The sequence below is a fragment of the Anomaloglossus baeobatrachus genome, chromosome 10, assembly GCF_048569485.1.
Source record: "Anomaloglossus baeobatrachus isolate aAnoBae1 chromosome 10, aAnoBae1.hap1, whole genome shotgun sequence".
Lineage (NCBI taxonomy): Eukaryota > Metazoa > Chordata > Amphibia > Anura > Aromobatidae > Anomaloglossus > Anomaloglossus baeobatrachus.
The window spans coordinates 36993732-37020160 of NC_134362.1; the positions used below are offsets into that span (position 1 = coordinate 36993732).

General features: G+C 40.4%; 1 protein-coding gene across 16 annotated transcripts in view; it reads right to left on the reverse strand.

The window, feature by feature from the left end:
- Positions 1–26429, reverse strand: part of NRXN2 (neurexin 2) — a 955311-nt gene that overhangs the window by 540057 nt on the left and 388825 nt on the right. For all 16 annotated transcript variants that reach the window (XM_075326071.1, XM_075326065.1, XM_075326063.1 and 13 more), the window contains 4 exons: positions 15204–15365; positions 10563–11034; positions 9046–9429; positions 6653–6856 (listed from right to left, as the gene is read on the reverse strand). In XM_075326071.1, the coding sequence (XP_075182186.1) occupies positions 6653–6856; positions 9046–9429; positions 10563–11034; positions 15204–15365 (1222 nt within the window). The remainder of the gene's footprint in view (positions 1–6652; positions 6857–9045; positions 9430–10562; positions 11035–15203; positions 15366–26429) is intronic.

A 26429-nucleotide genomic window follows, 5' to 3' on the forward strand; every position in this document is an offset into this window, starting at 1 on the left:
AGTTAGGTAATCGCTCAACTGTATGGATTACAAATCCAATTCTACATACCTACAACACCCAATTATGCAAAAAATCTTTGTCACAAGACTTCTGCGAGACGAAGAAACCATCTTTTGCATCAACCATTGAGTACTCTCAGTTCCTTTAAACTTTTGTTTCAAATTCTTCTCAAAGATACAAAACTCCTCAAAAACTTGAAGGTTCTACTCCGTTTCTGCTCCAAAACCACAGCAATAGGACTAAGCGTACACATAACCTAAGGGTTCACAATTTTATTTCTGGGATATAGCCCTCCATCTGAAACTCCCGCCCTGAGAAGGACAGTCCAGATCTGGCCCAAGGCCCTGGCTGCCTCTAACAAAGTCTCAGTGTCTCCCATCTCCTTACACGTTTCATCATCAGGGGAGATACATGCACCACATAAAGGAGCTAAAAGACTAGGATTGACTCTCACAACAAAAAGGAGCTGTGCGTAGTCTTAAAATAGACCATGTATCTCCCCTTATTATCCATAGGTGGTGAAAGGCGTAGGGCGGGAGTTTCTGATAGAGAGCTAGAGTCATCCCTATAGGGATAGTAGCCTTGTTGTTTTTCATCGTCTCCCCCCTTGTGGACTGGAATGGACGGGACTGCATCAACATGGACCTATATGTCTGCTTGGGTGAGATAAATCCATATCTTGATCTATATTGTGGAATTTTGTATATAAGTGCTTCCTCTACATAAGAGGTGCGTTTGTGTATGCACACATTTGGCAGATTAGTCCCATTTATATTCATATTTTTCTCCTCACTGGGTAAAAAAAAATAGGTGTATCCGTTATTTGATCATATATCATAAGGATTACATATGTTTATATATCTGGAATTTGCAATTGTTGATGTTTCTGTCTGAGCATCAGTGCAGTCACATCTCTATATTGTGCTGACGTGTCAGGTCTGGTTTTTCATCACTGATTGCGCACAATATGTTTAATTTTATGGGTTTAAATAAAGGTTGCATTTTAATCACAGGTTGCTATAGCCCCATATATTTTTGTGAGGTACGTTGATAACCTGGGTGGTCCCCCACCTTGGTTACTATTTTTCATAATTTTATCTCTGTAGAGAATTCGACCTTAAGACAATATTTGGGGTAAAGGATCTCTAGATGCTCCTGACTTGAATCCAATGCATTCATGGAAGAGAGGAGCTCTGTGGATACATTGGGACAAAAAAATCCCTCAAAACGTGAAAGCTTATAAGGTCTCGCCAGACATCCCTTACATATAACTGTATGAAGCATGCAGAGAAACATCTCTACATGGATAACACATAATAAAAGAGATTTGTTCTGGTTAATTTGGTCGAAAAAAAATTTAGCAAATCGTCAATGTAGCGGAACTAAAATGGCCATTAAACAGTTTTCGTCAAGCCTTTGAAAATCCACCGATGGCCGATCTATATCACGAAGAATTGTTCATAATGGCAGCTCTGCTTTATGGACATCTAATTCAGCAGGGCTCGCATGTATATATAATTTTGGAAATGATTCACTTGCTTTTGTTACACACAACAGAATATTAATTCTCCGCTTTGTAAAATGTCTAATGAATGCTCTGAAAATGAAATTGAAAAGTGAGAAGTGAAGAAGCACAATAGCCATAATATGAGAATTAATGGGTGATCGTCTATGAAGAGTACAGTGGGGCAGGGCTTTGTCACTCTGAAATGTCCACTCCGTGCCTGACAGACCAGATGTGTCTGAAGGTTTTTTCAGCAAAGCAAAACACTAAGAGGATACCAACAGAAGAAGAGAACCAAAAAACACCATTCGGCCATGTTTTAACACATAAAGCATGGCCGACTGGTAATATGGCAAGAGTCACAGAGACAAAAAACTACATAAAAGAGTTGGTGTCATTAAAAAAGTCTAAAACACAATCATATACAATAAAATAAAATGCACAATATTCCAACAGATCAGAAAATATAAAAAAGCATAAAAAGTAAAACTCAAGTCTTTAAAAAGATTTACATAAAGCTAAAGACTGTGATCCACCAAGCATAATAAATACCATAATGCTCAATAGGTGTTAACTAGTATCTTAATGAAAAGTTGTATGGAAAAGGAAAAAATGAAATTGTCTGACAAACTGGAAAATCCTTACATAAAAGGTAACATACATTTTTGCTAAGACAATCTATAAGGTTGTACAAGAACTCAATTGATCCATCTCTACTACGTCTATTCTACTTCGCTGAGGGATCCATGGTAATTAGCTGATCATATAGGATCCAGCAGCTAAAACCCCCAATGATAGACTCCCCATAGTGGAAAACTAATGGTGTAGAAAAATATTGTATTGCATAGCAGCCATTCAAAAAGTAACCACACTGTACATGCTTATACTGAGTCCTCCTGGGCAGGTGTTGCCATTTGCAGTGGTATTTTATTTAACCAATTGATGGATAACTCAAGTGTAAAACTCTCTTCTGTGACATCTATATATCCAAAAATAGGTTGGGTGTCCTAAAGGAACAACCACTTAGCTGACAACTATCTCTCCCGATTACTCCATACTCATGCTCATTTGATCGAGTAGGCCCTGAAAGGGACTTATTTTTTCTGAAGACAAAAGGACCAGGCTCTTAAAAGGGGTTGTTCACTACTTTCATATTCATGACCTCAGGATAGGTCATAAATATCAGATTGGTGGGGATACACCACCCGCCACCCACATCGATCATCAGTTTCCGGTGCAATTGTGGAATTGCACAGCTCTGTCAACTGTATAGTAGACATGGTGGCTGGGTACTGCACATTGGACCCTATTCGAATGAATAGGAGTGGATCTATTGCACTCCACTGTGGACATTATCCTGTTGGTGAAGATGTTCCGTACAGCTGTACAACTGATCACATTTGACCAGGAATAGCTGATCAGTGGGGGTGCCGGGTGTCGCACCCCTAACGATCTGATATTGATGATCTATCCTAAGGATAGTTCACCAATATTAAAATTAATGGACAACCCCTTTAAAATTTAACTGACCTGTCCATCTCTCTTCTTGATATCTTTGTTCAGGAGGCCTCCATGCACATCAGATGGTCAGCCAGTTGAATCGAATTTAGCATGTTTGATCTACTTTAATACAACATTTATGGGTGCCATTAGACTGTTAACCTGAACCTGGTGATATCGATGGGTTCAATCGACAATCTAATGTGTTCGGGGGTGATCAAATGATGGTTGGTATAAATGTCGATTTGGCATATCCAGTTTTGGACTGCCAATCACATTGTTCTCTCTGAGATAAGCTGCCGACCAACGAGTCACTTGACGGCTTTCTCATAGAGAACACATGAGTGCTTGGCCGAACAAGTTCTCCCATGTATGGGAGTCGGCTGACATGGTTGATGGCTGAACAATTGGCTTAGCTTAGTTAGTTTATTTGGTCTAGGCTCTTGAATTCCTGGTGGAAACAACAAGCGTCTCCGACATAGTCCCGGAAACAAGGTGACAATTCTAATCGTGCAACTATGTAAATATTTAGATATCTTCAACTTACATGGGGATTCGCTTCTCAGAAGGGGAATTCAGGAAGAAATAATTATCTGGTGACAATGTTCTTCCACAAAAGAAAGCTTCTCACCCCCTTCTATTATTCGATTCCTCAGGAGCTTCATTGTTAAGCTAACAACGTTTACACACCAATGATTAAGTCTTAAATAGAGATAAATTCTCATGAGATGAAGCTTATAGCTGCCTGTTAAATACTCCTCGATGTATGACAAAATGGCTGAAGTCAAAGTGGCTAAGCGGTTATATATGTGGAATGTACGTTATTCTGATATTTAACTATTTAAACTCTTTTGTAAAGTACCATCAGTGCCACATAGGGCAACTTATCCTAAGAAGAAATAAACCTTTAGTTGCTTAGCTAATAGTCTTAAGATTCATGACAATTTTTTGTTCGAAACTTCGAATTCAGTGAACTTCACTCCGACAGTCAGGCTTGACAGTTCGAGTCCGGTGCACTTCAGTCCGACAGTCAGACGTGACAATTCGAGTCCAGTGTACTTCACTCCTACAGTCAGGCAGCCTGACTGTCGGAGTGAAGTGCACCAGATTCGAATTGTCAAGCCAGACTGTCGAAGTCAGGCTTGACAGTCAAGCCTGACTATCGGAGTGAAGTGCAGCAGATTCGAATTGTCAAGCCTGACTCAGGCTTGACAATTTGAGTCCAGTGCACTTCACTCTGACAATCAGGCTTGACAATTCAAGTCTGGTGCACTTCACTCCGACAGTCAGGCTTGACAATTTGAGTCTGGTGCACTTCGCTCCGACAGTCAGGCTTGACAATTCGAGTCTGGTGCACTTCACTCTGACAGTCAGGCTTGACAATTCGAGTCCGGTGCACTTCACTCTGACAGTCAGACTTGACAATTCGAGTCTGGTGCACTTCACTCTGACAGTCAGGCTTGACAATTTGAGTCTGGTGCACTTCGCTCCGACAGTCAGGCTTGACAATTCGAGTCTGGGGCACTACACTCCGACAGTCAGACTTGACAATTCGAGTCCGGTGCACTTCACTCTGACAGTCAGACTTGACAATTCGAGTCTGGTGCACTTCACTCTGACAGTCAGGCTTGACAATTCGAGTCTGGTGCACTTCACTCTGACAGTCAGGCTTGACAATTTGAGAGTCCAGTGCACTTCACTTCCACAGTCAGGCTTGACAATTTGAGTCTGGTACACTTCACTCCGATAGTCAGGCTTAACAATTCAAGTCTGGTGCACTTCACTCCGACAGGCTTGACAATTCTTCTTCCCACTTCATGATTGACATTGCTGACTCAACTCAGACCAGCCTGGTCTTGACAAAATTCATGGGTAAGTACATATGACCACAGTATCGGGGTGCAGATGCGCCGAACAGACAAACATGTCAAGACCAGAGATTGCTCTGAGGACATGTTCAGATTATATCCAAGACTGTGCTGACCCAAATAAAGCGAAGCAGGAGGAAGATCTCAATGTGGTGAGGTGACTGACAGTTCGAAGGTGTAATGAATGGCAAAGCGCCAGCCAATGTGTATTGAACACCTAATATGCTTAAAGGGGAACTATTCTTTCAAATAATATTTCAGAATAAGCTGTCATGTGTGTGTATATGTCGGAATAACCATTTATATGCCTTGTATCCTGCATTTTCATCAATTTTCTTTCTCTTCAGGCTTTTTTCTTAATTAACAGTTAACTCTAAGTTAGTGGATCAATACTAGTCTGCTATACATATTACATAAAGATGGATTTCTGCTCTTCATTGCTTAGTACACGGACAGAAAAAGCAGTAATAAGAAGGACAATACAATACAGCAGGACTGGGGAATATAAAGTGAATCCAGCTCTGGAATGCGGTAAAAGACTTGTTAGAAGGCTCAGCACATTTTCTGTGTCCAAGTCAGCAAAACAAATATGTCTTTGGGTAAATTGATGGTGTTTTACTAAGGAACCAGGAAATGGGTTTAGCGCGTGTGTGACTGGTGCAGCAAAGAGGAGAGTGTAAACTCATGAGTGACCAGCCAAGATGTGAGCTGTAGCTGGGAAAGAGACATGTCAGGGACTGTCTCTGAATGGAATAACTAGGGAGTCAGCTGAGGAGCGGAGCAGTCATGGTCTTAGAGAGGAAACGGACCAATTAATGGTGGACAATCTACCAGAGGGTGAATGTATACCTGCCGGAGTATTGGAAATGTTTCAGCTGGAGTATTAGGGTACGGTTCCACTTGCAAATGACTCGCGTGAGTCTCACATCGGTATCACCCGGCATAGGCGCACACTCTCCTGACAGGAACAGGTTGTCTACATGTATTTCTATGCAGCTGAGGCGCTCATGTCCGGAGAGCGTCAGGCCATGCCAGGTGATACATGCGAGACTCGCACGAGTCATAAGCAAGTGGAACTTCAGCCTTAGACATATATCTGCTGGAGTATTGGAAGAATATTAACCTGCCATATGTACTGTACTGTCCTGCTGTATTTCCCTTTCTGCCGGAGCTTGGCTGTTTTGTGTCACGGTCCCTGCAGGGTTTATGGAGCTAACAAACCTTGCCTTGTTGGACTAAAAATGTTGCCAGAGTGGATGCTGCCCAATACGTAATGCCTACATGAGCAAAACCCTACACAAGATTCCCTATAAAACAGATCCTGTATTCCCTGCTTCAGCTTTTTTACAGGCTATGAAGTCTATTCTGATTAGCTGTTAGTTTATGGGACGTGAAAGATGCAAGTCATTCTGGCAAAACCCATAGAAACATTCTCTGGCTCATGCAATCTTCTGTATTGGGAAAAAATGTGGTAGGAAACTTTTGCTGATTGATGCAAATTGATAAAGTTTGCCATGCAGCGAATTTCCAAAATTTGATATGAATTCAATTCATATCACTGATCTCTATTAACCACACATGTGATACTTCTTAATACAAGCTGCACTACATGGCAATGTTACTTTACAACAGAATTTCATAACAGATTCCTATTAAATAACTGATCTTTGTTGCCGTGTTTTCTTACTACCCACAAAATCAATAGTTTGTCTCTGTGACTCTAGCCATTGGCTTTGGAAGGTCATGTACTTTTTGGGAAAGGGGGATCAAAATAGATACCTAGGTTTACTGTGAGCTTCACTTTTCCTCCGTCGAGTTCTAGTCGTAACGTATCTGCAGACTCTTTCGAGGTAGTTGCCAGAAGAAGTCCGTAAGCTCGCTGGGACATAAACCGTAAAGAGACGTCTTCTGCTTCGGTATGTGTGACGCCAGGGAGTAGGACCTTGAGGTACATGCTGCCATCATAGCTCAGGACTGCTGCTTCTGTAACCAGGAGGGCAAGAAATTGGTGTGATAAGGAATGTTAATGATGAGGACTCAAAGTCCCTATATCTCAGAGAGGAAAAGAAAAGGAAACAGTGATTAGCTTGTTGGGTGTCATTAAAGCCAAGCAAAAATAGAGAACCAAGTTATTTTTTGGACGAAAGCATAGCATAGGTGATAAATTTACGATAGGTAAGTCCAACTGCTGGAACCCCCACCAATCGGAAGAACAACGGTCCTAAAGTCCCATGTGAATGCATGATCACCATTCCAATGAGTCAATGGAGGCAAAGTGTGCTCTTATACACCACTGCTCCAATACCACAGGTCTTTAGGTCCACCATTTACATTACTGGTTGGGAGAGTCACAACTATTGTACTCCCACTCACTATAAATCTATCATATACCAACAGAATTCATGGTGATGGTTTGATATAACCTAATGAAATCCAGAAGATTTGTAATAGGCTATTTTCACGTTGTATTCTGTAGGACCTATTCAAAGTTTCCATACATTTCAGAGATGCCAATGAGCACCATTAATCATCCAAAACCTCACATGTTTAGGCACCGGGCACGATTTTGGCCTCTGCAAAACATCTCAAATAATGGGGCAAGTAAAGCTTGTCATACACATAAGATAGCTGTTGGACAAATGTTCGTTCGGCAGACAGCTACCTCTACCAGCTCCCCCATGCACAACAATGCTCAGCTTAGCCAAGTGTTCATGTGTCTTCATGTGGGAGGAGGAGAAAGCTACTGCCAAAGAACTCTTCCAATAGCATATATCTCTGAAAACAAATGGATTCAGTGTTGAAATCTCAACTTTCCGATCCTTCTCTTCCCAACATCATCCAACGGGGAGAGTCTAGAAGCCAGCAAACATCAGATGGTTGGGCAGTCAAGGGTTCAGACAACTTTACCTCATTTTTATGGTGGTCTAAAGGCTTAAAGGGAGTAAAGTAGGGAATTTTATTCCAAGAAACCTTAAAAGAGATGGTTAATAAAAATCTTGTCCAAGACTGGTATAAAATAATTCACAAACTCCACGCAACAACTGTTCCGCCACTGAATCGTTTCTTGCCGGTTTCTGCTTCCTGGTCCCATCTCGTCATACTGGAAATTGTTAGAAATGGCCATTCAGCCAATTACTAACCCACACTAGCCCATGATCAGTGAGCAGGCATTTTCATTAGGGTTATGATGGAACCAGGAAGCAAAGACCAGTATGGACTGGTAAGGATGAGAATGGGAGATATGCGGGATCGGTGAAAGTAAGTATCAATTCTTTTCAGAATTAATACCAGTCCGATCCTTTCTAAACAATTTTTTATTAGCTGGACCATATCTTTAAATAACTCAGAGCCTTCATGTACTTATTGGTAATTTTCATGGAGCTTTTATAATTAGTGATGAGCAAATAGTAACTATTCCTGTTAGGGTAATCCTTACCGAATAGTGAGTACTATTCCAATATTTGTCACAACAAGAAAAATGGTTTCCCGTTGACTTGCGTTAGGTTCGTTATTCGTGCCGAACACTGGAATAGAACTTTGGGATTCGTTACGAATAGTTACCATTTGCCCATCCCTAATCTTTTTAGCCTCCTCTATTGGCTCTAAAATTATCATTAGGGTATGTATACACAGCTTTTTTGGGAAATTCAAAGTCAACAAATTTTCCAGTAGAGACAGCCGCAGGAAATTCTCCTAATTCTCCTCCTTCTTTGTTGAGTTTGAGGAGTTTTTCATATTCTGAAACAGTTTTTGAAGGTTTTTTTTGTCTTGAAACTTTCTCTGCCAATTTTCATTGGATAGTGCCACGTTCGAAGCGTTTTCCATCTGGAGCCGCTTCTAAGTAGTAACCTGCAGTTTCTTTTTTTCCTAACTAAGCATTTTTCAAAACCTAAAGTGGAAAAAAGCACTCAAAAAACTGAACACATGAACGGCAAAGTGGTTTTACAGTAGAAAGAAACAGAACGAGTCTTTCAAGAGTTTTTCGAGTAATTTTTTCAACAATTTTTTGCGGTTGACTCTCTACAAAACACTCTGCGTGTCCATGTGTCTTCCAGGCAGTTGGAATTGTCGATAGGAAAAATGACCTGTGCTCCTTTCATGTTCAGGAGATTTAATGTGTTCTTATGGATAATTTGATGACGATGATATGTAAATTGTGCATTATAACTCACCTCTCTCGCACGTGTCCCCAAGGTATCCTGTCCCCACGCAGTCACAGATAAATCGGTTCCAGCCTTCCCTACATTGCCCTCCATTTCTACATGGGGAGGTAGTACAGTGGCGCTGGGTTTCTCGAGTACAGAAAGGAGCTACACCTGAAGTCGCCGATACCTCAGCCAGCCGCCGAATGTCTCTGCTTTTGCCATCAACAAAAAGGTCCCGAATGCAACCTACGAATCCCAAGCCGAGGGAGGCCGTCCAGACTTCTGGGGGAAGCTGCAGATCTTCTCTTGGTTCCGGAAGACCTCCTAGATACATTTCTCCATCTAGGTCAAGAATTTCACTATCACCTCCGACTTGAAAGGGGGTATTTCTACTGTTAACTGAGATAGAACCTGAGAAGAACAAAGTAAAAATTAGCTGTAATGGAATTCTTCTGGTTATTAAGATTACGGCAAGACCTAAGTTATGTAAGTTTTTTTTTTTTTTTTAAATATTTTAGAAATTAAAAATATATATTTTTCATTTTAGAATATGAAATTGGATTATTTTTATAGACTTTAGATCATCCAAAACTTTTTGTTTATATTAAATACTAGCTGTAGTACCCGGGCGTTGCCCGGGATAGTAACTGTCTCTCTGTCTGTCTCCCAGTCTCTGTCTGTCTGTCTGTCTCTTTCCCTGTCTGTTTCTTTCCCCGTCTGTTTCTTTCCCCGTCTGTTTCTTTCCCGTCTGTTTCTTTCCCCGTCTGTTTCTTTCCCCGTCTGTCTCTTTCCCCGTCTGACTCTTTCCCCGTCTGACTCTTTCCCCGTCTGACTCTTTCCCCGTCTGACTCTTTCCCCGTCTGACTCTTTCCAGATCTGTCTCTTTCCAGGTCTGTCTCTTTCCCCGTCTGTCTCTTTCCCCGTCTGTCTCTTTCCTCGTCTGCTCTTTCCCCGTCTGCCTTTGTCTGTCTCTCTCCTTCTCTGTCTCTCTCTGTCTCTTTCCCTGTCTGCCTCTGTCTGTCTCTTTCCCAGTGTGTCTTTCTGTCTGTCTCTTTCTGTCTGTCTGGCCGTTTTTTCCTATCTGTCTTTGTCTGTCTCTATTTGTCTCTGTCTCTTTCCTTGTGCGCCTCTTGCTCTGTCTGTGCCTGTCTGTCTGTCTCTGTCTGTCTGTCTCTCAGTCTGTGACTGTCTGTGTCTGTCTCTCCACCGACATCAAATTACCTCACACATAAGCTGGTTATACTATGACTGTCCTTTGTTCCTATAGCAACCAATCACAGCTCCTATTAATAGCCTGTAGCTCACAGCTCCATTCACTTTAATGGAGGTAGGTTTTTTGGAGAGTAACTGTGAAGCGCGGGGTTACATTTTCTTGTCAAAACATAGTCTATGACGTTCCCTGAAGCGTCTGTGCAAAATTTTGTGATTGTAAATGCGACGGTGCGGATTCCTTTAGCGGACATAGACACACATACATACATACATACATACACATATACATACACACATACTCAACTTTATATATTAGATTAAAGAGCACAAACCTTTTCTGCCATCTCTTTGGATGTCGACGTGGCACCACTCTCCATCGTTGACCTTTTTGTGACTTCCTTTCACTTTAATTCCCCCAGAACCAAGATCAAGCAGCAGATACAATGTCCCCTCAAGTAACTCCACTGCAAAGTAGTCTGCTTTTGGTGGTCTTTCTGGTCTTCCGGTGGCTACTGATCCTGGAACAGCAGCTGCTGGTCCACTACCAGTGCGTGGTCTCCCCTGGCTGAAAAGTAAAAGACCATTGGGTTCTGTGGTCCTAAAGTCAAAAGAAATTGACCCGGCCTTTTTGGTCTCCCATCTAGGAAGGCGTAGAAAAGCTTCAGTAAGTTGAAATGTTACCGGATCCAAGGAAGGAACATTTTCACACCGGAAGAGGAGGTCACCACTTAGTCGCATTTTTGAGTCACCATCGGCAGCGAGGCGGGAAAGCTCCAATTTAAAGTCATTGTTTTTATATACAACCTAGTGTGAGAAAGAAGGGAAATAAAACTTTATATCTAATTTTGAAAAGTGCAGACAGTGGAAGTCATTATAGGAGTTAACTCTACACAATGAAGAAACACCAATTCTTTGGTATTTCGGACAAATTTTGCAAATTCTTGTCATTTGTGCCAACCTAAAACGTTCAAAAATTAAGGGGTTGTCCACCATTGAGGACTTTTTTTCCTTACTTAAATTTATGTATTTAGGGTTAAATTTCAATTTTGTAATTGGGTTTTAGTAAACAATTTGCACCATTTGGCTTTTACAGGCTTTTTGCTTCCCTGCACCTTCAACTTTAATGTGACATGTAATCAATAATCAGTGGAGAGGAGCTCAGAAAAGACAGGTTAAAGCGTTATACACTGCCATCAGACTATCAAAATGAGCTTACTGATGAATCCTCAGTTAACTCATTCTGCAGCCAGGAATAGATAGTGAATCACAAAGGCTATAAAAGGCAAATGGAGAACATTTTTAAATAAGACCCAAATGCGACAATGCCTTTTATACACAAATACATGCATTTAAGTTAAAAACAAAAAGTCCACATAGATGGACAGCCCCTTTAACAAAAGTGTCATCATCACACGACAGATTTGCTAAAATGTACATCTTAAAACTGCTGTACATTGTGGATGAGAGCTACAGCCATGAGCTGGTGTAGATTTCTTTTTCTGGAAAGTGGCTTAAAGAGGCACCAAAAATGAGAGGCTCACAGCTCTATCTCTACCTCGTAATGTAAGCATAAGGGCTAACCAGTGACTCTTAATGTGTCACTGCTATAGCACAGTAAAAGTGAATGGGTTCGCATTGCAACAAGTAAGTAGCGAAAAATCTACCAGGTCTGATATTTTTTCTAGTTACTTACAGTATTGCAGTCACGATTCCCCACAGAGTTGCAATGAGATCCATTTCAGAGATTTTGAAATTAAAGGCATTTTCAACTACTAATGTGACCACTTTTCATTTGTCCTAACTATTCCTAACGAACACTTTCCTAATATACTTTTCCTAATATCTATCTAGCGAAACACATGTTGGGACGCCGGTCCCCACGTGCTACCCTGGCCTTTTGGTGATCTGTCTCCCTGGTAAGTGGATTTCCCCCCTAGGCTATACTTTGAACCACTTTTTGGTTCATTAGGCTACACTTTGCATTCCTGGGCTATTATCTACTTGGTGGTTACTTAACCCTGGGAAGGTTTTTCAGATCCCTTGGAGACTTGTTATCTCTCATTTGTTTCCGGGACACGTGGGGTGTCTCCCCTCTAGCACCTCTTCTCCTTGGTCCTTTTCTCTATGTCTTTGTTATATGTTTTGATATACCCTACAGCATTATAAAAATAAAATGTTTTATACATTTATAATTGTGGCGTGTATGGGTGTCTCTGTCACTGGGCAAATTTAAAGATTCTTCTGCTTTGGTTTTACTGTCATTTTGAGTTGTTGCCTAAATACATTTCTTATGTGGTCCATTTATGTTTATTTTTCCTAATATATTGCACTGCAGTGGAGCACTGATATATAGCAATCATTGGCCATTCCCCAACTCTCTAATACACTGTTTTTAAATTTCTCAGTAAATTGTTTTCCACTACTAATGTGACCCCCTTTCATTTGTCCTAACTATTCCTAACTAACACTTTCCTAATATACTTCTGCTATCTACCCTGCTCATGTAACCTGATCTCTCTGCAGCTCCTATATTCCTATGTTGATGTTTTAGCTTTGATCTTTCTGGTCTGGAGACCGGAATCAGACCATCCGAGCAGGGCATGTCACTGGTAGGGGCGGGGTGGCCTTTGAGTGACAGCAGTCTGGGTATGCATGCCTGATCACACACCACTCTCCATTCAGCCTGCTTTACAATGCAGTAATTACATTTGACAAGCGCTGTGATGTGCCGATCATTAGATAGTATATCACATCATCACATCACACGATCTGTGCATTTCAGTGCTTACCACATGAAAGCACTGCACTGCAAAGCAGAGTGAAAGGAGAATGAAGTGTGATCTGGGCATGTGTGTCCAGACTGCGCTCACTCAGAGAGAGACATGCCCGCTCCTACCACTGATAAGCACTGCTCATTTGGTCCAATTCCACTCTCCAGACCAGAACAATCAAAGCTAAAACATAAACATAGGAATATAAGAGCCTCAGAGAGATCAGGTTTCAGGAGCCAGATAGGTAGCATTAGGAAAGTGTTAGTTCTGAATAGTTAGGACAAATGAAAGGGGGTTACATTAGTAGTGTAAATCCTCTTAAATGAGAAATTTAAAAACCATGTTTTAGAGACTTGGGGAAAGGCCAATGATTGCCATGTATCACTGTTCCACTGCATTGCAATATATTAGGAAAAATATATTAGGAAAGTGTTAGTTAGAAATAGTTAAAACTAATGAAAAGGGGGTCACATTAGTAGTGGAAAACCTCTTAAATGAGAAAATTAAAAACAGTGTGTTAGAGACTTGGGGAAAGGCCAATGATTGCCGTGTATTACTGTTCCACGGCAGTGCAATATATTAGGAAAAATATATTAAGAAAGTGTTAGTTAGGAATAGTTAAGACTAATGAAAAGGGGTCACATTAGTAGTGGAAAACCTCTTAAATGAGAAATTAAAAAAAGTGTATTAGAGACTTGGGGAAAGGCCAATGATTGTCGTGTATTACTGTTCCACGGCAGTGCAATATATTAGGAAAAATATATTAGGAAAGTGTTAGTTAGGAATAGTTAGGACAAATGAAAAGGGGTCACATTAGTGGTTGGAAAACCCCTTTAATTTCATAATCTCTGGTAAGGTTTCATTCAGACATTAGTGATTTTTCACAACGGCCAACTTGGATTCAAATGGGCACTGGGCGATCTGTAATAGATAGTCCTGTGTAGATAGACTCCCATTGTTCTCGACAGGGAGAGGGCTATTTATACAGGAAAAATTGCTGTTGCAAATGCAAACTGTTTTATTTTCAGCCCAAAAAGATCATTTTACCGGCCACCTGTTTAGACTGCACAATTATCAGAAAGCGTGTGTGCCTAGGAATACTCGGGCTTTAAGTCCTCATTCTGCTAAATTTGGCTATTTCAGATTTCTTTGTTTGGTCCGATAAACTACAATTTTACATTTTTTCAGACACAGGCAGAGAATTTCCTCCCCATCTATGGATCGGAGACAAGATCTAAGGGCTTCTCTGTCCATTTTAGGTCATTAGCTAACTAAGTCTTTCCTTGGCCATGACCAATGAGGAGAAAGTAAAAGCTTGGGGGCCGATTGTTGACCCACTTAGTGTTCATAAGATCTAGACTAAAGGCCCCGTTACACAACAACGTATCTAATGATATATCGCCGGGGTCACGGATTATGTGACGCACATTCGGCATCGTTAGCGACGTCGTTGCGTGTGACACGCACGAACGACCATTAACAATGGAAAATACCAAATCGTCCATCGTTGACATGCCGTTCATTTTCATAAAATCGTTAATTCTTGAGGACGCAGGTTGTTCGTCGTTCCCAAGGCAGCACACATCGCTACATGTGGCACCTCGGGAACGACGAACTGCAGCTTACCTGCGGCCGCCGGCAATGCGGAAGGAAGGAGGTGGGCGGGATGTTACGTCCCGCTCATCTCCGTCCCTCCACTTCTAATGGGCGGCCGCTTAGTGACGCCGCACAAACCGCCCCCTTAGAAAGGAAGCGGTTCGCAGGCAACAGCGACGTCGCAAGGCAGGTAAGTCCGTGTGACGGCTCCGAACGATATTGTGCGCCACGGGCAGCGATTTGCCCGTGACGCACAAACGACGGGGGCGGGTGCTTTCACCAGCGATATTGCTAGCGATATTGCTGCGTGTAACACCCCCTTAAGATCTCGTTCTTGATTGTTGACCCATGAAAACAAAGATCTAGACTAAGAGCTCCTTCTCGATCATTGACCCATGAAAACAGAGATCTAGACTAAGATCTCGTTCTCAATCATTGACCCATGAAAACAAAAAACAGTAGGTTCAAACCTCGCTACATTATTTTGCTATTATTTTTGTAATTTAACCTTATGGAATAAAACAGACAATAAAGTTTTAAAGTTTCTTCCGGTGCCTTGGACATTACATATTTTGTTGTTTCACAGTGATTAATGCTCATACTTACGTCTTTTAGGCAGCCCATAAAGTTATTACTGACAGGAGATCCCGGGAGATCTGCCGTGTTCGGACTACCACCAATGTAAAAGAAGTCGTCGCTCCCCAGCATGGTGTAATCCTCTTGGGTGTACCCAGTCGAAGTGAGAATTCCGTCAACTGAAATGGTGACCTGGAAATCGATTTGGATGGGTGGAAAGAAGAAAGAGACAGAAAGAAGAAGCCGAAAGGGCAGAGAAAGCGAGGAAGAATGAATAAAGAAAAAGAGACAGATCCAAAAAGGAAGAAAGTGGGGAAGAGGGAGGGGAGGGTAAAAAGACAAAAGTTAGGTGAAGGCAAAAAAGTTGCTGATGTCTCACCATTTTTATGTCTGTTCTGTCTCTGAGGCAAGACCAGCTCTTCACCAAAGGTGGGAAGAAAGGGAAGCTATAGCGAGACCGATACAATATTGAGAAGAGTTTGAGGTTAGCTGAAAAATCCATTGGGAAAGGACCATGAAAAATAGGTCTCAGAGTAGGTTGGAGAAAGGGCTAAAAAAAAAAAAATAAGGGAGGAAATGGGGAGGTCGGCATAAAGAGAAGTGTGTGTTTCCGTGGTCTAAGGGGCAAGGGAGGTCATCTGATCAGCTCCATAGAAGAGGTACGACCAAGATCGGCATTAATGGGCTTCGTTGCCTATTTCATTAATTCTTGTTCCGGAATGTTGCGTTACTTAATTTCTAGGGATGATCGAATACCTCAAATATTCGGCTTCGCGAATATCCGATGAATAGGTCGCCGCTCTGCGAATATTTGATGTGCAATGTAAGTCTATGGGAAGCCCGAATAGTTCCGAATAGTTGTTATTCGGGTTTCCCATAGACTTACATTGCGCATCGAATATTCGTGAATAGTCGAATAGCGGCGATTTATTCTGCAAATATTCGCGAAGCCGAATATTTGAGGTATTCGATCATCCCTATTAATTTCCATAAAGACCTATACTCACTACATTGTTAGATTAGTTTTTTTGTTTGTTTTTTTTACTATATTTCATCTTCCTTAATAAATATATAATATTATTTTCCAAATTCTATTGAGTTGAGTAAACTTTTAGAATTTTAGTTCTTTGAATTTTATGGTATATAAATAACTAGTAAAGGACTTAGTGTAAATATAATTAGTTTTTATTTTTCTAAACTCTATTTTAATTCCAAAATAGATACAGTACGCAATTGGTTTCTCAAGTTTAGGGAGATAGCGTGAGGCGAAACCTAAAAGGCAGAGTATATATATATATATACTGGAAATGTATCCAGGTCCACAAAGTTAGCTACTTCCATATTTCTTTTTGATTGGTCGCCATCATTCCTAAAAGGAAACTCTTAGGTTTCTGCTTCTCAATGTCAGGAAAGAATACAATAGGGATATAGATTGTAGCACGGCGTCACTCTCTGGGATTCTTCCTGTAGTTTTGATCAAATCTGACTGATCCGCTGCAGCTCTGCTAGTCTTCTCAATGATGATCTCTGTTTTACCGCTTCCACTCACGGATTGTCAGCTCTCAATAATTGTGCATACATCGAAAACTGTCCACCCACTGATTGACAGCTGCATACATTGAATGCTGTCCTCCCACTGATTGACAGCTGCATACATTGAATGCTGTCCTCCCACTGATTGACAGCTTTCTATATGTGTCCTTACATCAAAAGCTGTCCACCCACTGATTGACAGCTCTCTATATTTGTGCATACATTGAAAGCTGTGCACCCACTGATTGACAGCTCTCTATATTTGTGCATACATTGAAAGCTGTGCACCCACTGATTGACATCTTTCTATATTTGTGCATATATTGAATGCTGTCCACCCACTGATTGACAGCTCTATAAATTTGTGTATACATTGAATGCTGTCCACCCACTGATTGACAGCTTCTATATTATTGCTTACATCGGAAGCTGTCCATCCACTGATTGACAGCTCTCTATATTTGTGTATACATTGAAAGCTGTCCACCCACTGATTTACATGTCTCTATATTTGGACGTACATCAAAAGCTATCCACCCCCTGATTGACAGCTTTCTATATTTGTGTATGCATCAAAAGCTGTCCTCCCACTGATTGACAGCTCTCTATATTTGGGCATACATTGAAGGCTGCCAATCAATTCTATGATGTGCAAAAAGCAAAATCACGTTAAAAGATTGTGCAGGCACAGTCCATGTGACTGAAAACTTTCGAACCTCCAAAGCATGCTGTCAGGATTCTCAGCTGTTGCTGGAGAGAAGGAGCGGTCACATAACTGCATCTATGTGATTTGCATACTTACGGTCACATGCCAACTAGACGTGCTCGAATTCTATCTCTATAGACAGGTATTGAGAGGGGAGGAGCACGTCTTAGTTGGAATGTGAGCGGAAGTATGCAAATAGCATACATGTGGTCACATGACTGCCTGATCTTACCGGCAACACCAGAGAATCCTGACAGTGTGCATGTCACACGCTGTCAGGATTCATTAGTCAGAGTGACTGCAGAGTTTTATCCTGAGTCTGGACAACCCTGTAATAACAAGGACAACATAATAGGAGCTGATCACTGAGGAGACTAGCAGAGCTGCCACAGTCCAGAAGCCCAGTTAGTGACACAGAGCCTGAATCAGGGATTATGTTCATTTATTTTAAGGTCGTTAAAAAAAAATATAGAAATTTAAATACATTAATGTCTTCATAGCTTTATGAAATGTTAAAATTAAAAAAATTAAATAATTATCTTTTATCCCATGGGCCCAGGGAGCAAGCGCACAGGAAGTGTCAGTGCGGGTGCGCTCTCCTCCCTCTCTCCTGTCTGCAGTGGCCGGTCCAAGCATATAGAACCACTTAGCAGCCGATGCAGACAGGTATGAGCGCACCAACACTGACACTGTGTGTGTGCACGCTCCCTGAGCTCCTGCAGTGTCGGTGTGCAGTCACGATGCCAGGGATTCAATTCAAACACAGCTCTCAGTTGGGTGAAGGGGAAGTTCGGAGGTTGTTAATTGAGGAAGCGAATATGTAATTAAATGGTTAGTTTTTCTATAATAGTGAGTCCTCTATATGACTGTATAAATGATTTAACATGAGTATCGGGGGTGACAAACTCTTTAATTGGAGTTGTTATTTTTTTTTTTGTCCCACAATATTTTTTTTTTGGGGGGGGGGAGATTATGAAAAATGTATTATTATTATTATTATTATTATTATTATTATTATTATTATTATTATTATTATTATTATAATTATTATATAATACATTATATTATTATTTATTATTATCATTATCATTATATAATAATAATAATAATAATAATAATAGTAATAATAATACAAATATATTTTATTATTATTATTATTATTATTATTAGATAATTTATATTTTTTGTTTATTTATTTTTTTGAAATGAGGAATCTTTTTTTTATGCACGACTTGTTGTCCTTTTGCTTTCATAAGTATCTAAGAAAGTTTACATATTTTTATCTCATTAATATATCATATTTTATTAATTTAATTTCACTACACTAATTCTGATCGATCCAATTATTATACAGGAGATATATAGGAAGGAGCTGGAGTCCGAGTGTAGAAAAATAAAAACAATAATTTAACCTTACCGATTCCACAGCCCTGGATATAAATCATTTAAAGTGGATCTGTCAAAAGATTCCACGCAGAAAACATGCATACATTATTAATCAGATCTGTCAAACCTGATGAAGCCGGTGTATTTATTTTGAAACTGGCTGTATTATCCGAATTTTAAAATGAGTATTACTAGAGTTCTTGAAAACTTTAAAAATAAATAAATAAATAAAACAAAAAAAAAAAATATGAGAAATTTCAAAGTAAGTTCACCAGTGTCATCAGGTCTAAAGAGAGCTATTTAATAATGTATGAAGTTTTTATTGTGACATCTGGTAAAAGATCCTCTTTAAGGGGGTAATAGACAAAAAGATAAATTTATTGTACCTGGATTAATTTTACTAGCTCTTTTTAGTTATTTATCGGCACACTAATATCCTTTGTTATACAATATACATAATGGGTTTTTTTATTCTCCCGTTCCCATGCTTTCCTTACAATATGTTGTTATGTTAGTAATATGGAGGAGGTAGAGTTGTGTCGTTTTTTTTTCTTTTCTGGATATTTTTGTGTGGAGGATGGTCTAGGGTGGCAGTTCACCCAGCTCGTTGGAGGACGGTCTAGGGTGGCAGTACACTAGCTCGTTGGAGGATGTACTATGGTGGCAGTACAACTAGCTTGTTGGAGTATGGTCTAGGATGGCAGTATACCCAGCTCGTTGGAGGATAGTCTAGGGTGGCAGTACAGCCAGCTTGTTGGAGGATGGTCTAGGGTGGCAGTACACCCAGCTCGTTGGAGGATGGTCTAGGGTGGAAGTACGCCCAGCTCGTTGGAGGATATACTAGGGTGGCAGTACACCCAGCTCATTGAATAATGGTCTATGGCTGCAGTACAACTAGCTCATTGGATGATGGTCTAGGGTGGTAATACACCTAGCTCGTTGGAGGATGTACTAGGGTGGCAGTACACCTAGCTCATTGGAGGATGTACTAGGGTGGCAGTACACCTAAATCATTGGAGGATGTACTAGGGTGGCAGTGCACCCAGCTCATTGGAGGATGGTGTACAGTGGTGGTACACCTAGCTCATTGGAGGATGGTCTAGGGTGGCAGCACACCTAGTTCATTGGAGGATGTACTAGGGTGGAAGTACACCTAGCTCGTTGGAGGATGGTCTAGGGTGGCAGTACACCCAGCTTGTACATACGGGGTTAGGAACCTGTTCACAGCTTGGTTTTATGTGTTGCTTTGCAGCCACTGTTAGTAACACATGGACATGCAGTTAGCAGATAAAGTAACACTGTGCTGGTGTTTTCATTTTAAAGTAGCAGCTATGACCCCCCCCAAATAACAAAAACATTTCTGGTAGTAATAATATTGCACAAAAATATCCAAATAATACGGTCTACTACATTTGATCCACCTCATTCTTCATCCATTTCATTCTTTCTTTCATTCCTAAGTATTTTTTAATTTTTTTTGCTCATATGAAGATGCAAACACCAAATTATACTGAACTTCTACAAACATTTATTGCGCCTGGATTTTACATTCTCACAGTACAGACTGCCGCTTCTGATGGAGCAACCAAAAGAATATAAAAAGCTTAGGGAGCCAGGAATCTTGTTCTACCTACTGGTCCGGCTCCCAATGGTTGATCCTCCACTGTGTCGGGAGTCTACAGGAAAATGGCATGTGCAGATTTAAAGTTGGGTTCAATGAGGAGCACCATTTTACTGAAGGCCACCGGAAGGTCAATCTTCACATGCGCCTCCGCCGGCCTTATTTTACTGAAGGTCCCCAGGAGGACAATCTTCACATGCGCCTCCACTGGCCTTATTTACTGAAGACCACCAAGAGGTCAATCTGCACATACGCCTACACCGGCCTCATATTACTGAAGGCCACCAGGAGGTCAATGTGCATATGTGCATCCACTGGCCACATTTTACTGAAGATCACTGGGAGGTCAATCTGCGCATGCGTTTCCACCGACCTTATTTTACTGAAGGCCACCGGGAGGTCAATCTGTGCATGCGCCTCCACCTGCCTTATTTTACTGAAGGCCACCGGGAGGTCAATTTGTGTATGCGCCTCCACCTACCTTATTTGACTGAAGACCACCGGGAGGTCAATCTGTGAATTCGCCGCCACCTGCCTTATTTTACTGAAGGCCACCGGGAGGTCAATTTGTGTATGTGCCTCCACCTGCCTTATTTTACTGAAGACCATCAGGAGGTCAATCTGTGTATTCGCCTCCATCTGCCTTATTTTACTGAAGACCACCGGGATGTCAATCTGCGCATGCGCCTCCGCTGCCCTCATGTTGCTGAAGGCCAGCGAGAGATCAATCAGCTCATGCACCTCCACCTGCCTCATTTTTACTGATGACCACCAGGCAGTCAATCAGCTCATGCACCTTCGCTGGCCTCATTTTACTGAAGACCATGGGGGATCAGTCAGCTCATGCTCCTCCACTGGCTTCATTTTACTGAAGGCCACCAGGAGGAAAATCTGCGCATGCGTCTCTACCAGCCTTTTTCACTGAAATCCCCAGGAAGGCAAATTTGCGTATGAACCTCCACCAGCCACATTTTACTGAAGGCCACCAGGAGGTCAGTCTGCGCATGTGCCTCAGCCGGCCCCTCATTTTACTGAAGTCCACCGGAAGGTCATTCTGCGCATGCGCCTTCACCGGTTTAATTTTCCTGATTAATCTGCGCAAACGCCACCCACAGATTTGAACAAAGCTTAAAACAGGAGGAGGATACAGAAATTGGGGGCAGTGACGAGACGGGGATGGAGCTAAAGACCCTAGCCATAGTCCACATTCCTGTCCCAATACACCAAAAGCTTAGGAAAAGCAAACTTCTAATGATGATTACACCACACCCAGAATGTGGATTTCTTCACTGAACGTCCGTATTGTATACGTATAACAGCGCCATTATGGCCACACTTTTGTTTTAGCTTGCATAATCCTGATGACAGGGTCTCGTTAATGTGACCAAACATTTCAATGCACATTTCACCTGTTTTCCATTCATCTCCACCCTTTTCTAGCTGTCAATCAAGTAACAGAAAGGTGCAGATATATGCAAAGCAATAAGTGGGAAGATGCCGTCAACTACATACCCAAACTAAGGATGCACCAAATGCCTGTGCTTGGTTTGAACAGTCATGCTCTTTAAGGCACAGTTCATGCTCCTTCGGAAATTGCTTTTAACTGCTGCTGGGAAATATTAGTTAAAGGATATATCCAGGACTTTATCAAAATAAAAAAAAAGTTCCTAAACACTAACAGGTAGGCTCAACAGGCAGCAACTACCTGCCTGGTAGTGCTTAGGCACATCTGAAAACAAAAAGTTGCAGATATACCCATTAACTATATTCAAACAAACAGTATGGGAGTTCCCCTGTCTGATCCATACACTCCTGGTCAGACAAGGGAATTCCCTAACTCTTAACAGCACGTTATCACGTTGTTTGAGAGAGAAGGAAGCAAAGTAAGGTGGGTAACAAAGAATATATCCCTTATTTGCTTCCTTCTCTTTTGAACACCTTGCTGCAGTCATGTTGTAAGGGAATCCCTGTCTAAGAGGATGGGGAATCTGGGAATCATACAGGTGAACTCCCATACAAATATTGCACAGCAGCAGTTAAAAGTAGGTTCTAAAGGAGTTTGAGCAGGGTGTTATCAGTCATTGTACAGGAGGAGGAGGAGGTGAGCTGTGACATCACCTACTGTGAATTTTGGATCCTGTGTTATCTACTGTACATAAAGGTGTTATCAGGCATTGTACAGGAGGAGTAGGTGAGCTGTGACATCACCTACTGTGAATGGTGGATCCTGTGTTATCTACTGTATATAGAGGTGTTATCAGTCATTGTACAGGAGGAGGAGGAGGTGAGCAGTGACATCACCTACTGTGAATGTTGGATCCTGTGTTATCTACTGTACATAAAGGTGTTATCAGTCATTGTACAGGAGGAGTAGGTGAGCTGTGACATCACCTACCGTGAATGGTGGATCCTGTGTTATCTACTGTATATAAAGGTGTTATCAGTTATTGTACAGGAGGAGGAGTTGTAGGTGAGCTTTGACATCACCTACTGTGAATGGTGGATCCTGTGTTATCTACTGTATATAGAGGTATTATCAGTCATTGTACAGGAGAAGGAGGAGGTGAGTTGTGATATTACCTATTGTAAATGGTGGATCCTGTGTTATCTACTGTATGTAGAGGCATTATCAGTCATTGTACAGGAGGGGGAGGAGGTGAGCTGTGACATCACCTATTGTGAATGGTAGATCCTGTGCTATATACTGTATATGGAGGTGTTATCATTGTACAGGAGGAGAAAGAGGTGAGCTGTGGCATCACCTATTGTGAATGGTAGATCCTGTGTTGTCTACTGAATATAGAGGCGTTATCAGTCATTGTACAGGAGCGAAGGAAGTGAGCTGTGATATCCCCTATAGTGAATGGTGGATCCTGTGTTATCTACTGTATACAGAAGTGTTATCAGTTATTGTACAGGAAGAGGAGGAGGTGACATCACCTATTGTGAATGGTGGATCCTGTGTTATCTACTGTATATAGAGGCATTATTAGTCCTTGTACAGGAGGGGGAGGAGGTGAGTTGTGACATCACCTATTGAGAATGGTAGATCCACTGTACATAGAACTGTTACCTTTCATTTTAACCTTATCTGTGATTATAATGAAACAGCTCAAAAGTGTTCTCTACAGATCAGGAACTTAGAGTCTAGTATTAGACTCAGTGGCTTGCGTGAAAATTGGAACATTTCTGATTTTTATTATATAGATAATGATATGGAAAAATATTACAAAAATCATTATCATTAAACAATAGGTCATCTTTCTGATTAGACATTCCCTCTAATTACATGTAATTCATTTCTTCAGGTTTCTCACTTCGAGGGTCGATCCCATTGTGGGTCTGTTGTAGTTTTAGGCCTCATTTATGCACAGTCCATTACCATGATGTGTAAATGCCATATTAGCCCCTGAGCACATACCTTATTTAATAAACCGGTGTCACGGGTCACTGCTAATTAGGTAAATGTTGTCTGACGTGCTTCGGACCGGGCCGATTTAACCCCTTCATATAAATTGTATCTTCCTTAGAACGTACGGACACTTATCAGATATATGTCTTAAATTGAGAACATTAGGCCTTGATACTCAGATGCTCACAATACACTATTTTATAATTCCTGGCGGTGCCCGAATCACGAATACGTCCATGATGTTGATAAAAAGACTTTATTTGTGGTGAAATACGACCCTAGGCACCGGAAAGCACCGCAGCGCGCTTCACATTTTGATTTATGGGGGAACGTTTCAGAAACAAAAGAAGGGGGAAAAAATGAACAGAACCAAGAAATTACAAATTACTGCACAAGCAAAGAGCAAAAAAAAAAAAAAGAAAAATTGTTTTTCAAGAAAATAATGGTGAGTTCAGTGACCGGTACATAAATTATCGCCATAGCAACCGTATATATTTTGCTGTTGGGGCCAAGGTTATAGGAGCGCTCTGGCGGAGTGAGAGAACAAGCCCCCCGTTTATTTTGTTTATATACTGAGCTTCCTCTATATATTGTTTACATATTGAGCTTCCTTTATATATAGTGTTTATATACTGAGCTTCCTCTATATATTGTTTATATATTGAGCTTACTCTATATATAGTGTTTATATACTGAGCTTCCGCTATATATTCTTTATATACCGAGTATCCTCTATATATAGTGTTTATATACTGAGCTTCCTTTATATACTGAGCATCCTCTATATATGTATATATTGTTTATATACTGAGATTCCTCTATATATTGTTTATATACTGAGCATCCTCTATATATCTATATATTGTTTATATACTGAGCTTCCTCTATATATTGTTTATATACTGAGCCTCCTCTATATATAGTGTTTATATACGGAGCTTCCTCTATATATTGTTTATATACTGAGCCTCCTCTATATATAGTGTTTATATACTGAGCTTCCTCTATATATTCTTTATATATTGAGTATCCTCTATATATAGTTTATATACTGAGCTTCCTTTATATATTCTTTATATATTGAGTATCCTCTATATATAGTTTATATACTGAGCTTCCTTTATATAGTCTTTATATACTGAGCATCCTCTATATATCTATATATTTTTTATATACTGAGCTTCCTCTATATATTGTTTATATACTGAGCTTCCTCTATATATTGTTTATATACTGAGCTTCCTCTATATATTGTTTATATACTGAGCATCCTCTATATATCTATATATTGTTTATATACTGAGCTTCCTCTATATAGTGTTTATATACTGAGCTTCCTCTATATATTGTTTATATACTGAGCATCCTCTATATATCTATATATTGTTTATATACTGAGCTTCCTCTATATAGTGTTTATATACTGAGCTTCCTCTATATATAGTGTTTATATACTGAGCTTCCTCTATATATAGTGTTTATATACTGAGCTTCCTCTATATATAGTGTTTATATACTGAGCTTCCTCTATATATAGTGTTTATATACTGAGCTTCCTCTATATATTGTTTATATACTGAGCATCCTCTATATATCTATATATTGTTTATATACTGAGCTTCCTCTATATAGTGTTTATATACTGAGCTTCCTCTATATAGTGTTTATATACTGAGCTTCCTCTATATATAGTGTTTATATACTGAGCTTCCTCTATATATAGTGTTTATATACTGAGCTTCCTCTATATATTGCTCCCTTTGAAGAATCCACTTTGCTAAATGCAGAAATAGGCTCAATGCTTAAAAAACCCTCTTCTTTTTTATTTCTTTTTTACTATATTTTCGTATTGTGCTTTATGTCTTTAGCTTTTATTGTCAATTATATCAACAATTAGTAATAATTAATCCTAGTGTAAAATAAGAGAAAAATACGATGCATTTGTACAAATTCTGTATTCCCTCCGTCGGTATCTTATAAAATTAGCAACCTGTAATTTTACTATCGCACCACCAGGTGGTGGCATATACTGCTTTTTTTTCTTTCTGTCGTCTCAAGAATATGCCCTAATACAGTATGACGGCCATGTGCATTTTTCTTACTACAGACGATTGCTTGTGTGTATTTTTCTTAAAGTCTGGTTTAGCTTTTAACAGTTATATATATATATATATATATATATATATATATACACAGTACAGACCAAAAGTTTGGACACACCTCAAAGAGTGTTCTTTCTTTTCGTGACTCTGAAAATTGTAGATTCACATTGAAGGCATCAAAACTATGAATTATCACATGGGAATGAAATACTTAACAAAAAAGTGTGAAACAACTGAAAATATGTCTTATAGTCTAGGTTCTTCAGAGTAGCCACCTTTTGCTTTGATTACTACTTTGCACACTCTTGGCGAGCATCAAGAGGTAGTCACCGGAAATGGTTCTCACGTCACAGGTGTGCCCTGTCAGGTTTAATAAGTAATTAAAGCGGTAGAGGAAAAAGCAGGTTAAATGCTGCGCTAAACCACAGAAATCCAGATGTTGTTAGTAAATCCCTTTTTCTTTATTTTCACAGGTCTACGCGTTTCGAGGACATGT